The sequence below is a fragment of the Parus major genome, chromosome 1 (genome assembly GCF_001522545.3).
Source record: "Parus major isolate Abel chromosome 1, Parus_major1.1, whole genome shotgun sequence".
Taxonomy (NCBI): Eukaryota; Metazoa; Chordata; class Aves; order Passeriformes; family Paridae; genus Parus; species Parus major.
This window is the reverse complement of record NC_031768.1, coordinates 66,288,077-66,302,572: the sequence shown is the minus strand read 5'-3', so window position 1 is coordinate 66,302,572 and position 14,496 is coordinate 66,288,077. Positions and strand designations below refer to the sequence as shown.

At 37.8% G+C, this 14,496-nt stretch overlaps 1 protein-coding gene across 4 annotated transcripts in view; it reads right to left on the bottom strand.

Moving 5' to 3' along the window:
• Positions 1-14,496, bottom strand: part of STARD13 (StAR related lipid transfer domain containing 13) — a 285,632-nt gene that overhangs the window by 228,973 nt on the left and 42,163 nt on the right. For 2 of the 4 annotated variants that reach the window (XM_015623486.3, XM_015623492.3), the window contains exon 2: positions 11,351-12,263. In XM_015623486.3, the coding sequence (XP_015478972.1) occupies positions 11,351-12,106 (756 nt within the window). In that variant the 5' untranslated portion in view covers positions 12,107-12,263. Of the gene's footprint in view, positions 1-5,053; positions 5,618-11,350; positions 12,264-14,496 lie in introns of those variants that run through there. The other 2 variants (XM_015623509.3, XM_015623530.3) reach the window with 1 other exon arrangement.

The window sequence follows — 14,496 nt, the reverse complement described above, 5'->3', positions numbered from 1 at the left end:
TTGTCAATGCATCAGACTTGAATTATTTTTTCAAAGACAGCTTAATTTTGACAACTTTCCTCTGGGGAAAATACCTTTACCTGCCAGTTAGGCTATCCAAGCTCCTTAGTAGCCCACCTAGCAAGTGGCTGGAGGCTCCTGACACATCACACCCAAGGTAAAGAATTATTTGCTGTCAAGGAGAATTTTGAATCTTTGGGAAGTTTTTTTCTGAACTTAAGTAACCCCAAATTTAAAAATAATTACTTCCTTTGAAAAATGGAATGCTTTTATTTGTGATGCTATACCTAGGAGCTTGGGTTTTTTTGATATATACTGCCAATTTTAAATTGGATGTATAAACCAAATTTTTCTTCTCAAATTTGTACAGCTTTCAACCTCATACTTGTTAGTCTTACAGATTCATTTTAATTTGTATTAAAATTAAATTCTGTGTTTTCCAAGGTGCTTGTGTGAGCACTCCTTAGCATTTGCAACCATTTGAACACAATTTCCAAACAAGCAAAAAGCACCCATCAAGAAGGTCTAGTCTTTTTTAAATTTTATTTTAGCTTAGATATCTTCATGCTGTTTAATGCGGCTTAAACTCATCTTCTTAACTTTTTACAAAACTAGAAACATTACAGACAGGAGAAGATGATCAGAGATAAAAGCTGTGAGTGTATACATTCTAATTCATAGAATTCTTACTATTTTAGACTTTGCTGTTATTTTTTGTTTGTATCATGGCAAATTCTTTTACTTTAAGAAGTGGCAATTTTAGAGTTTGCTGTCTGTCATTCACATGGAAAATGCAGGCTTTGCTATGTCTGAAAACTTTGGTTTCAAAAGCATTTTCTGAACTTGAATAATTTGCATTTGCCTTTATTTCAGAAAGACCTGAGTTCGTCTCTGCTTGCTTTGAATACTGGGGGTTTCCCACTAAGGCTTTTTAGTCTCATTTCTCTCTTTTAACTTTTTTTTTTTTTTTTAGCCCCAGTGGCATTATGTGTCCCCCAAGACAAGGCTTGGACAATTCAAGATAGCACATGATCTGTACTACACAAAAATCAGAAGGGTATCTTGAAAGCCCCCTTGCATTAGAAATGCATCATAGAATTGCAGCTTTTATTTTAAAAAAACCCAGGGTCTTTAGAAAGTTTCTGTCTTCCAGGGGTAATCTTTTTTAGTTTAATCATCTCTTATCTCACAAACATGATAATTTTCCATATATCACCAGTTATTTGTATTACCTTGGGAAAATCTACAACACAGCAGATAAAAGTAGAGCTTGAGGTGAACTCTTGGAGTCTAGATCCTTAGTTGCACAAATACTCAGTACTCCGCTTTCTCTTAGTTTAGGCACCTATCTTGGCATGTTAATAAAAGGCAGTCTGTATATTCTTTCTTCTAGTTACTGGCTTTGTGTACTTTTCTCTTGATCTTGATAAGTGTTGTACATCATAAAGAATAAAATACATACAAGTTGCAGCGTTCTGTTCTTTCTTGGCAGGTTTAGCATCTTTTTTTACATTTTAATTTAAGTAAATCAGACCCCAGACTAACTGCCAAGGCTTTTGCCATGGTGAAAAGTCCTCATTATGTAAATACTAAAATGTCACATTATATTGCTTGAATAGAAACAATAAATAGTAAATGCAAACCTTACAGTAGTTTATCTACCATATCACTGATTGCTTCATCACAAAGATTAGATTAAAGCCAAACAAAGTTTCTCTGCACATAGGTTAGAAATGAGCTGCTAAATCTGTGGTGCTAAAACATTACCTATTCTAGACCTGATCTTTGAAACACTGGCTTGATAGTCTAAATGCCAAAGAATCTCAGAATCCATGGAAAGCACATATAAAGAGAGCCCAGTAATACAACACAAAATACTGGTGAGATTTTACTGAAGTTAATTTCTGGAAGAAAAAATATTTCAATCGCAGACATAAACTTCAATGTCTCGTCTGATTTATTTTAGGAGAACTCCAAGCTAATGCAGAGATTTCACTTCACTGTACTGCAAAAGTCTTAGCTCTGAAATAATTCAATAAAACTGGGCAAAAGTTTTACAAGAGCATCAGTTTGAAGAAAAGATTGGATAGAAAGAACAATCTGTTTCCATTTTTATTGCAGTATGAAATACTCTATGCTTGGAGAGATTGTTAAGGACAGGCTTGAGCTTATGACACTTTCCTGTAGAAATCAACTACACAAGAATGTTGTAAAATGAAATCTCATATCTATCAACTCTCTATGAAGTTCATGACATTTAATATTTTTTTATGTTTCTCTGAATTGGGTTCAGTCATGGATCTCAGTGTTCACACAGATTTCTGGTTGTATATATATTAGCTTGTGATGTGGCAGTACCAAAATGCCATAGATCCCTTAACATATCAGATCATACCAGTTGGGGTCTCATGGCACTACCAAAGAAATATGTCTGTTACAATATCAAGCTAACATTACTTTATTAAAATTTAACACAAAGAAGGACAGAGGGATCCTAGCTGTATCACTAGTCTGATTTTCATTAACTGGGCATGTGTTACCTAGGAAGAAGTTTCAAAAGCACCTAAATGTCTTGTAGGAAGTGCAACAATCTTCCAGTGGGACTTTTGTGTATGAAGAAATTTGTAACTCATTTTTCTTAATCTCTCTCAAGAATTTTTACAAAATATACTTTGTGAGGTTGTTGATTCAGTAAAGTTCTGTTTCTTTCTGTTTGTTTTTTGTTGTTTTTTTTCTCTGCTATACTGCAATTCTATTGGCTGACTTGAAAAGCATACCAAATCTTCACTTGTCAGCCAAAAGAGCTTTAAAATGCAACCCTTCCCTGGTCTCCTAATCTTTTGTGTAAGTTTCTGATCTCACAAGTTCTGCTTACTACCCATCCCACAGTTTATTCAGTGTCTCCATCATATTTCCTTGAAGAAATATCTTCATTTCAGTGATAAAGAGATTAACAGATTTCTGCATGTTTCTTCTGGTTCCCTGCACCTAAGACTCTCTAATTCTCACAGGTGCCTCTTCCCATTCTCTGACAGAGGAATGTTGTTCATCACAGCCTTGACTTAGACAGGGCCTATTTTCTGCTAAGTTTTTCTCTCCTTCTGTAGAACACTTGAATGGGCTCACATAGCATATGTTCCAGATATTTTGAGACAATTTTAAAGAACAGTCTTGATATACCTCTTTTATTTTATGGTCTCAGTGCAACCATAAATACATATTCTTTTTTTATGTTTTCTCTCAAGACCAATAGTAATATTGCTGTTTCCTGAGGTGGCCTTATTCTAAGGTATTCTAAGATATTCAAAGACACAAGACATAAAGTAGTCAATATTTGAAAAAAATCATAACTCAAGTTACAAATATTCTCACCCTTTAGTATAATACATTTATTGTGTTAACTATTTAGTTTTCTGCTTTAGCTTTAAAGATAAATAAAAACAATAACAATAAATGTAAACAATAAACAGTGCACTAACACTCTTGAATGTGCTAAAGCAGGAGTTCCCAAAATGCTGTTTGTGGGGTCTCTCGATGTGTGCACATGGGGCCATGATGAGGCTGTACAACGAAATTCGCTGGCAATGCAGTATCTTCTCAGAAGGAAAGCTATAAAATTCTACACATTAACCTGAAGAGCCCAAGGGTTTCACACTGTGCAAGGTAACTCAGTTATCTTACTTTCTATAAAATATATTTTATATGTATAAAATATGTATATAACCTAATACAACACCTAGTTGAAAAGTACTTTGTAAATTTTCAAAAGGAGTTTGAAAGTCAAGAGGAGCTGTCCTTTTGACTTATTATCCATTTTCTTCATTAGTTTATCCTGGAATTTTAATTTTCTCAGAATCTCACTGTGTCAATAATTTATACTATATACTACACACTTTTAGAGTGATGGTATTCTGCAAACTGCAGAAGAATCAACTGCAAGGCAGCCCTCTGAATTTTTTTGCGGGTTAGTCTCCGCATGACATGGAGATTTGTTTATCAGCTTTACTTTTGATAAAGATCGGATTTTGTCCCCTCATATGACAGCTTTTCCCCAGGAGGATTTTGGCAGAGCCCAAGCTGAAAGGGACTGCTCAAAATAGTCTATGGGATGTATTCTACAAAAATCAGAGTGCATCCTTTCTCCAACCTCAACCCCATAGGCACTGATGCCTGCCAAAGATGATCTTGTGATTTAAAATAGGTGTATCTGCTAATGGCAAGTAATGTATCTTTTCTAAGGCCATAAACATTTTTATTTTTTAAATTCTATATTAATCAACAATGAGTGATGCATGTTTATTAAAACATGCAAGCAGCACACAAGTATGCTGAAGAGATAAAGGGCAGTAATTTTGATAGAATCTGCATGTTTCCCTAAATTATTTCAATATAGCAATTCTTTTCAGTATGATCTTTAAGCATATCCTTAAATTACTATTCTTCTTATAATTTTACTGTTATTTTCTAAAGTTCCTAGAATTTTTTCAGGAGAAATAGTCATGTAGCTAACGTCCACAACAAGCAGGACACAACAAATGCCACATTATAATGGGAAATGGTTACACTATTAGGAGTATGGAGGTGACAGAAAAAAGTACTCAATGTAAAATGCTATATATACCATTAGTCCTTCAAATTTGTGAAGCTAATAAAAAATCCTTTCATTAACTTAATAATTAAAGTCCCTAAGCCAGCATATCTGGCTCTTTAATAATAAAGAGCTGATTGTGATTATTTATTGACTGACAATAATGCATTGTTGCTAAAGCAATCAGCAGTTCTCCAATCCCTTTTCCAAGCAGGCAGAAAACAAGCATAAACACTAAATGCAAACCTTGCAAAGTTCAAGTCACCATGTTCTTATCTATTAGCTCTCAAGAATGTGTCATTGAAATACAGAAAGTGCAAATCTAACAGACACACAAAGGAAATTAGAATGTATAAAGCTCAGTGCATCACTCCTTTCTAGACAAGTAATTCCCCATTTTCCTCCCCTTGACTCTCTTAGCCTGTTCTCCCTCGATATTGTTATTTAAGTGCTCAGCTCTCCTACCTGGGTAGGCTTCCATGTCTGCAGAAGGTGACTAAAAGGAGATATTAATAACTGTATTATTCCTCATGAAGAAGTCATCCCAAGTTTGCAACCGTTCTTCTCCTCTAGCTTTGGAGTCTCAGTTTCATAGGGTAAAATGAAATAGAAACTTCCAAAGTATGGGAGGAATGAGATAGGAATTTGTACTTCACTCTAATATGTTCCTCTCTAGTTTTTGCTTCTGTACAACTGAATTAAAGAAGAAGGAACTATTGCAGGGCAATTTTCAGATAGCTTGAATTCCACCTAAGTTCCACTGCCTCATTAATGAAAACAGAAAAGTACCTCTCAGGAAAGTGCTTCAGAGTGGCTAAGCAAGGCACTGAGCAGAGTGTAAGACAGTGTAAGTATAAGGGTAAGAAGATTACTTTGGCAGGTCTCATACCTCATCACAGATGTAGGCTTGACTGCTGCTCTGGTTTGATCATTTAAATTGAATGGACTCAAAATAATCTGAATAAGGAAAATTCATAGGATCACAGAGTCATCAAGCTTGGAAGATACCCTCAAGGTCATCTAGTCCAACCAGCAACCCAGCACCACTGTAATCAAGTGCCACATCCAGATGTGTCTCGAACATGCCCAGAGATGGTGACTCCAGCACCTCCCTCGGCATCTTATTCCAATGCTAAACCATTCTTTAAGTGATTTTTTTTTTTTAATAATATCTAATCTGAACCTCTCCTGGCACAGTTTAGGGTCATTTCCTCTTGTCCTTTCACTTGAGACATGTCAGAAGCAACTGACCCCCACTGCAGTACACCCTCCTCTCAGGTGGCTGAAGAGAGTGATGAAGGTCTCTCCTGAGCCTCCTTTTCTCCAGGCTAAACAACGCCAGCTCCATCAGTTGCTCCTCATCATACTTGTGCTCCAGACCCTTCCCCAGCTCCGCTGCCCTTCTCTGGACATGCTCCAGCACCTCAATGTCCTTAAAGTGAGGGGTCCAAAACTGAACACAGGATTTGAGGTGTGGCCTCAGCAGTGCCAAGTACAGACAGTCACTAACCTGGTCCTGCTGGCCGCACCATTCTTGATAAAAGTCAAGATTCCATTGGCCTTGTTGGCCACCTGAGCACATTTCCAGGTCAAATTCATTGTCAAAGACTTAAAACTTCCTGACTACTTTCTCAGAGAGTATGATTGTATTATTAAAACGTTTACAAGTCACACAGAAGAATACATTTATTTTAAGGAATCATAATTGACTTTAAGGACTATGGCCTTTGAATAAATTTTCAGAGGTTTATGTCCTCTATTTGTGACTGTAGCAACTGACAAGACAGACTGACTGATGTAATCTTCCTAGACTTCTGTACAGCCTTTGACACAATCCCTCATGACATCTTTATCTCCAAACTGGAGTCAGATGGATTTGAAAGGTGGAGTATTTGGTTGATCAGGTATTGGCTGGATGGACACAGCCAGAGAATTGTGGTCAATGGCTCTGTGTCCAGGTGGAGGCCACAGACCAGTGGTGTTCCTCAGGGTCCTGTCTTGGGACCTGTGCTCTCCAATATCTTCATCATTGGCATCAACAGTGGGCTCGAGTGCATCCTCAGAGAGTTTTCAGATGACACAAAGCTGAGCAGTGCCACAACAGAAGGACGGGATGCCATCCAGAGGGACCTGGACAAACATGAGAAGTGGGCCCACAAGAACCTCATGAGGTTCAACAAATCCAAGGGCAAGGGGCTGCACCTGCGTCAGGGCAATCCCAGACATGAGCACACACTGGGAAGGGAACTCATTGAGACCATCCCTGCAGAGAAGAACTTGGAGGTTCTCATGGATGAAAAGCTGGATGTGAACCAGCAATGTGTCCTCACAGCCCAGAAACCCAACTGCATCCTGGGCTGAGTTAAGCAGACAAAATTAGGGACAGATGGAAACTTCCATATTGTAATTCAGTAAATTATTCCAGCCTATATCTCATGATTTAAGATGATACAATGATTATCAAACTTTTCATTTGGCAATGATTGTGTAATGAAGATAAAATGTACCTAACTGTAATACAAGGATGAAACAAGGAAATTAAGGACAGTAAATGAATAATGAGGGAAAAGCAAACTGATAATCCAGTTTTTTCTCCAGTAACTGTTTTTTGAAATAATTTCTGGAGTTCAGTTGCCTTAGCTTTAAATGTCAAAAACAATGTAGCTTTCACAAACCTCCTTTAGAACACTACAGTTTTCCTTGAAGATTTACTGATGGTGAAAGGTGATGGCACAGCTCCCCTGCTAACACAATACAGAGCTGTGCACAGAGGCTGTCTGACATTGTTCTGGTCACTCCCATGCCTGTGCAGACTCCTCCAAAGTCTTTGAACTTACAATCTGAAGGCCAAATCCTGACAAAGATATTAATTGTGAATACTACCTTCATTACCTGAATTATCTGTTTTGGTCATCTTGTCTCTCCTGGGGAGTGGCATCTCTTTGTTTGACCCAGCTGAACGCAGTAACATTCAATGCAAATATTAGTCCATCATTATGGTACTTTAAACAAACAAGCAAGTTTGGTTTAGATCTTCCTAAATGCCTTGAAAGCGGCATGATGTAAATATGAGTGCAGACAGGGAGGCTGCAGAGGGGCTGCTGGAACACCTAGCATGTCCTAATGGTTACTCTAAGCAATTCCTTTCCAGCACGTGGCCTTCCTGTCTTATCCTCCTGTCTCTCAAGGGAAAGAGAAGCAATAGAAGAAGCTGTGACAACTCTCTTAGGTGCCCTAAGTAATGTCAACAGCAACAGAAACCTTTTTGGCTGTTCAAATTGCTAATGTGGGCTACCCAAAGAAACTATTTGAAATTTCCCCAGGAATGATTTTCAGTTTGCTGCTGTAGGACTATGCTTGTCTTTGCAGCAGCCAACAATATTAGCAGGATTTCTATACAGTCCCTGGGGTGAGGAAAGATCCATGACAATTCACACTGTCAAGGGTATGACTTCATAACACTTTCTTATTTCCTAATATCTGTCAAATACCTTCAATTCTTTACTTGCCTGAAATGTTACACCTGAAAATAACATATATTGTTTTCAGGCTCTGTAAGGATAGGATAAGCTTACTGATGGAAAGTTGAATAGTAGGTGCTGGTTAAATATGGTCTTTGGCTGTGTCTTGCTCAGTGTAGTTTGAAGAAATGACAATTTAGAAAAATGTTGTTTCAGAAACTATTCTGGATAATTTATTGCCCCTGCACACAGAGCTGGCTGCATGCACAAACACCATATCAAGTTTGATATGAAGACTTGAAGTTAAACAAGCAAGGAAAAATGGCTAAAGGTGCCACCTCAGAGTTGCAAAAGAATCTCTGGACAGAACTAACCAAATAATCATAGAATTATTTAGGCTGGAAAGAACTTCTAAGAACATTTAGTCCAACCATTAACCTAACTATTTGGGCAGAACTCTTTTGGGTATTGAATGTATTGCTGGTTACAGACTCCTGACAAAAGAAAACTAATTGCCAAATTTAGATTTTATGAGAAAGCACAGGAAATATATGTGGAACTGCTGTAAGGGTGGAAACTTAGGGGGAGTATGCTGAATTCATAAATTGAACAGAAGTATCATTTATATTGTAGCACACAGAAGAGGCAGAAACTGTATGCCTTTGGAAAAAGAAGAAAGAGCATTTTTTTAAAGGGCATCATTATATTAATTGTTTTCAGCAGTTTCTTACAATTGACATAGAGTTGGCAGCATATACAAGTTGAATTTTTTCCATCTTCTTTCTACTTGTTTACTGCTCAGTGCACTTGAAGATTTGTCTCTGCTTATTAATTAGAATAAAACAAGAAGTTCAAGAGTTGTCACCTAAATGCTTGTAGCAACTATTTAAGAGGAGATTGGGATGCTGACTCTGCTTGTGGTGACTGCCTGCAAGGGCCAGCACTTCTGTCTTGGAGAAGGTGACAGCCTTTCCTCCTTTCTGGAACTCAAATCGGAGGTTTGCAGTCAGTATCAGGTACATCTGGCTAGGAATGCCCCTGCAGGATAGATCTTAAACACAATTTCACTGAGCTCCAGCAGCAAGGATTTAGCCAGGATCTCGTGCAGGGTGCTGTGTATGATTGTCTGTATCTGTGTGGCCGAAGTAATCTGTTTATTATATGATTTTTAAGTTTAAGGTTTAGCAGTAACAGTTGCCCTTGTCAGCATTTTTACCCCATGCTGTCTTCATTTCTTTCTTTTTTTCCACTAGAAAGACATTTCTCCCTGAACCATTTCTCCTTAACACCATTTATAAACAATAGCAGTAAGTAACTTGACAGTGACGTACATTTGCTTCAACCAGAGTCATGGGGGGAGATTTCAGTCTGCATAGTAATGCATGATTGCTGCTAAAATCTGAGAGGCAAGATATTTTTTTAATTGCTTTTTTTTTTTTAATTCTTGGAGGCTTTCCTAGAATGATGCATGCTTATTTACATAGAAAAAAGTCAAAACCAGGACTGCAATATTGCATCCAATTTTTGAAATGTTTTGACACAATTACTGAGATTTACTAGGTAATTTCACATGCTTGTCTGGCAATTTATAATCCATTATTTTGCACTACAGGCTGCATCCTTGAGTTTATTTTACGGCATAGACATAAAGTAAACTAAATGACAACATCTCCTGGCGTCTCCCTTTTATCTATGGGAATGACCTTCAGGAAAGAAAACCCAAAGGATGTTGTGCATCCATTTTGAGATATATTATTTTCATTAATCTGAATGTTTCTGAGTAAATGAGGAAATAAGACTTGGCTTAGGCTAGAAGAACAATGCAATTACTTAATAAACCATGTATCATGAGACTCAGGGTCAGTATTGCATCAAATGTTGCACTGTTTGGGAACCATCTTTGGGTCTTGGTCTTCTAATATTATCTGCTAAGAAAAAATGCTGAAAATCTGGTTTATTTCTTTGTGTGCTGATGGGCTCTGCAGTGAAGTTGGGAAATGAATGAAATACAGCATGAAACTCCCACTCAGTTAAGGGTATAATTAGTTACCCCCACTGGAGATAGCTTACTACTAAAGGAGAGAAGCAATTAAGTATTTTACATCATAATTTTGACATAAATGTGGACCATATAGTCCAAATTCTACTTCCCTTCCTTTAGTCAGAAATCAATGAAGCAACTCTGTGTTATAAGCATTAGAAGTAAAAAGAGAACTGCAGGTAGAGTGAAATAAAACACACTGGGTAAAAGACTACAGAACTACAGCCTGGTTTTCACAGCATAGATCAGACTTACATGTAAAATAACTTTTAAAAGCTGGAAGGAGGAGAAGAGAGAGGAAGGAAAGGTATGCCTGGCCTGCAGGTTACAATTTGTACTAAAAGGTCAGGAACATTGGAATTCTAAGGGTTTGTTTTTGCATACTATTTGGACTTCATATTTTGTACTGGAACTGAACTTCTCCAATGATAAATGTGTTTAGCTCCAGTTATTTGGTTTGTCACGAGCTGCAAGCAGGGGGAAACCATGCTTATTATCCAGACTAGTGACATTTCAACTGGGAGGCTTCTGTTCCTCCAGTTCCAATAAACAAAATTAATTTACTCAATGTTTTTTTCCTGGAAAGGTTATATATAGTTGGATGATTTTTATTACACAGTTTTTTTAATTTTGTCCTGAAACTTCTGTTTTCATTTTGGCCACTGATCTATAGAACATCATGATATATAACAGCACAAATACAAAAAAAACCCCAGAAAAACCCAACCAACCAACCAAATTATTGCATACCACTCTTTAACTTGTCCTCTATGTTGTTTTAATTAAATAATAATACAGAAAACAGTTATTAAGTAGAAACAGTGCTGTGGGTCAGGTGGCTCTGTGCTACAGTGCCACCACACTAAAAGCCCATTTTTCAGCATGAAGAAATATGTTCTGCTCTAAGATTTAATGTGAGCTCTGTCCCTTTGGAACAGTCCTGAGACTGTGTGCTGTACATAGCATGATATATGATCTTGTAGGAATGTAGGAAATGGAGCCAATGTTCCCATTTAAACAAAAAAGAAACCAGGAATCCAAAGTTTGTAGTTCAGGCTAATAGAATTGTGGTCAATTTGAAGTAACATTTGTCTAGTGAAAAAAACCTAATATTCTTTTACTGTAGGTTAGGTTTCTAATTTTGTAATTCACAATAATTATCACCCTACAACAATTTACACAAATTTTCCTCCTGTAACCAACCCTAAATGACACCACTTATTTAAGACACACTTGAAACTAAAGAGTAGCTTGTATTACCTCCAGGTCCATATGTTTTTCTTCCTTATCATGGTCCTTCAATGCCTTTTCAGAATGATTACTGCAGTCTTCTAAATGACAGATGTGCTGATATTTAGTAAGTTCATGTTTAGCTTGCTTTCTTTGAGGAACATTCCTTCTCTGAAGACCTTTGAAAAATGCCTCATACAGTGGCAGTTCTGTAAATGTATCCTCATCACCTCTGTTATCTGCCTCTTCCTCTTCATAAGACAAATCATCTGCTTCTTCTGCCTCGCAAATATGGAGCTTAGTGTCAGCTTTGTGTGATAAAAATTCAAAATCAGAAAATGTGATAGCACATGGTTTGTGTTTTATGACTCTGATCTCAGAATTTGCTTCTGGTTTCTTGTCTGAATTTTTTCCTGTGAGGATTGGCCATTCTGTGTGCATGGGAAGGTTTAAAGGATCTTCCTTTGACATGTGCCTTGTAGAACAGGCTAATTCTTCACAAAGGTGCTTTGTCTCGGGCTGGTTGGTGCCACTGGCACACCCTGCAGCCGTGCCAAGTTGTAAAGATGTCTCATTGTGGTCCAATAAGGATGACACAGACAGCAAGCTCAGCTCAGGTTCCAGTAACACATTCTGAAATTGATATGGACTTGTCTGATTTTCTGTCTTTCTTTGGTATTCTTCATACTTGGCTTCCTTTGGAGTTCCCAGGCACTCGGCAGATGTAAGATAAGGTGAGCCCTGTTCTTCTTCATAGATGTTAGCTTCCATTCCAATGGGTTTCATCCATCAGAGTTCAAAATTATTTCACTCTTGTTTTTCTTAAGAAACATAAATATGCATATGCAGCCAGGAAATATATTCCTAGATTTCCAAAACCATGATCACACAGTCCTTATTAATGCTTGAATTCTCATACAAAATATCTGAATCCTTAAAGCTCCTGGAAAAAAAAAATAAATTAATGGCAACATGCTTGCAATGGAGTGCATCAGCAGAAATGTTCATATCAAATTTACTCGTGCCTCTTCAAAAATGTATCGTGTATGCAGATTAAATGAATTTAAAACATGAGAATTCTAACTTGTTTTGCTTAGAGACTGGGAAAGAAATGGAAAATGAAGAAATGTTTTTTAATTAATGATTTTAAGTTGATTATTGACACAATGGTTCAGAATCATTTGAAGTGATGTTAGACATATGTTTGTTATCTAAAAATGCCTCTGTTCACTGTATTTTCATTGCCTGTTAAATCATTCACAACTTTTACACTTCTCTGATAAAGCTACTAAAATGGCATAGGGAAGACTAAGGAACAAAACATAGGGAAATGTCATAGGAAAAACAGACAGAAAAGGTTTCATTACAGGTATGATTGTCTCAAATTCAGTGAATTGCCAGTGCAGTGCAGTACTTGCCCATTTCCAATAGATTTGAAAAGGGAAAGGAGGAGGCTAAAAATAAAAGAGAGCTTCAATGCTACATTTGAGTTGGCCTTGTCTGCTTTAAAAGTCTTAATGTCCATGCTCACATCTAGGCGGTGCATCTCCAATGCACTGGGAGAAGGGAGCAGCTGAAGAACTGATCTTGCATCACTGAATAGCTCTCATTCACCCTTGCATGTCATTTACTTCTTGTGACAGATTGAATATTGATAGTATTTATTTTAATGATTGTTTCAGTACTCCATCTGTGAGAGAGCAAAGCAGAACAGAAGCTTTTCAAAATAAAAAGAGAAGCTTAAGCCTTTGATGTATGTGGCAAACCTGTCAGTGATGAGGAAGATGTGTCAGAAGGCAGCACTGTGACTGTCAAAGTGGGAAGCAAGCAAAGTAAGATGCTGACATGTGATGTGCCTGTCACTGCATGTGCCATAAACTGAGCAGTGCATACCAGCTAGGCATATTTTAGTGCTGGTTAGTGTATATTTTACTGTTACAGGCATACCTTTGGTAATAGAAAGAATATTGTTACACATTCAGAAAATTTGGATTTATTGTACTGCCTTTGTCATTTGAACTGCAGCTGTAATAGATGTGAGCTTGCAGGCACACACTTTTTATGTAGACCTCCTCTCAGCTATTGATAGCTATTTAAACATCAGACATTATTGCAAACTGTCTAACCTCCTGCTGGAGTCAGTGGGGAGAGAAAAATGCTTCCAGAAGGTAAATACTCTCACTTATCCTGTTTACCTATTTTGATGTGGGAGAAGTCTCCCTCCTGGCTTGACTGCCTAATACAAAACTATAGAGGATGTCTAGGCAAAAAGCTTACATCAGTCATGCAGCCTTTAGAGGGAGGAATAATGCCAAAAAGAATTCCAGCCCATATTTGTGGTACACAATAACAACAGATTACATTATCCATGCGTGAATGAGAAATCTACTTCTGAAGGCCTCATTTTCTCAGGTGCTTCAGGTTAGTCATCTACACAGAGCTGACTTCACTTCCAGAAGAGAACTAATTGAGCACAATGTCTTTGAAAAAGAAAACACATTCCCACATTTAGATGGACTGATTGGAATAACTAAGTTTTCCCACAATATCTTGTACATTGTGGGCACAGGGAAAAAGCCTCTTCCCATTTCAGGTGATTATTATCTGCGCCTCTCTATGAGCCATCACTTTTCCTTCTGAGTCCCTGACACCCAACACCCTGGAAGAAGCCACGCTCCCACCACAAAAAGCCAGCTATAAGCCAAAAAGTTCTGCCTACTCTAGCAGACTGCCCTAAGGGCAGCAAAAGAACTCTGGCCTGGCTGCCCACATCAGGTGAGAGGGTGGGTTGTGTTCACTGGCCATGGCTGCTGGTGGTTGTCCCTTTCTTCATCTGATGGTAGTTCCAGAAGAAGTAGCAATGCTCATGGCTCCAGATCTCCTCCAGAGATTCTCTTTCCCAATCTTCACCCCTTCCTATTGTCACTCTTTCTTTTCATCCTTGGCCCATTTCCTGGGCCCTCTTTAGTTTTGGTAATGTTGCCAAGCAGGACCTGCTGTGATGGCATCTGTGGAAATACACCTCTGTGTTCATAGTAACATCTTTCCTGTTAAGCCAAACATTTAGCAAAAAATGCTCCAGAAGTAGTTACAGAAATTCATGGGATGGGATGGGATGGGATGGGATGGGATGGGATGGGATGGGATGGGATGGGATGGGATGGGATGGGATGGGA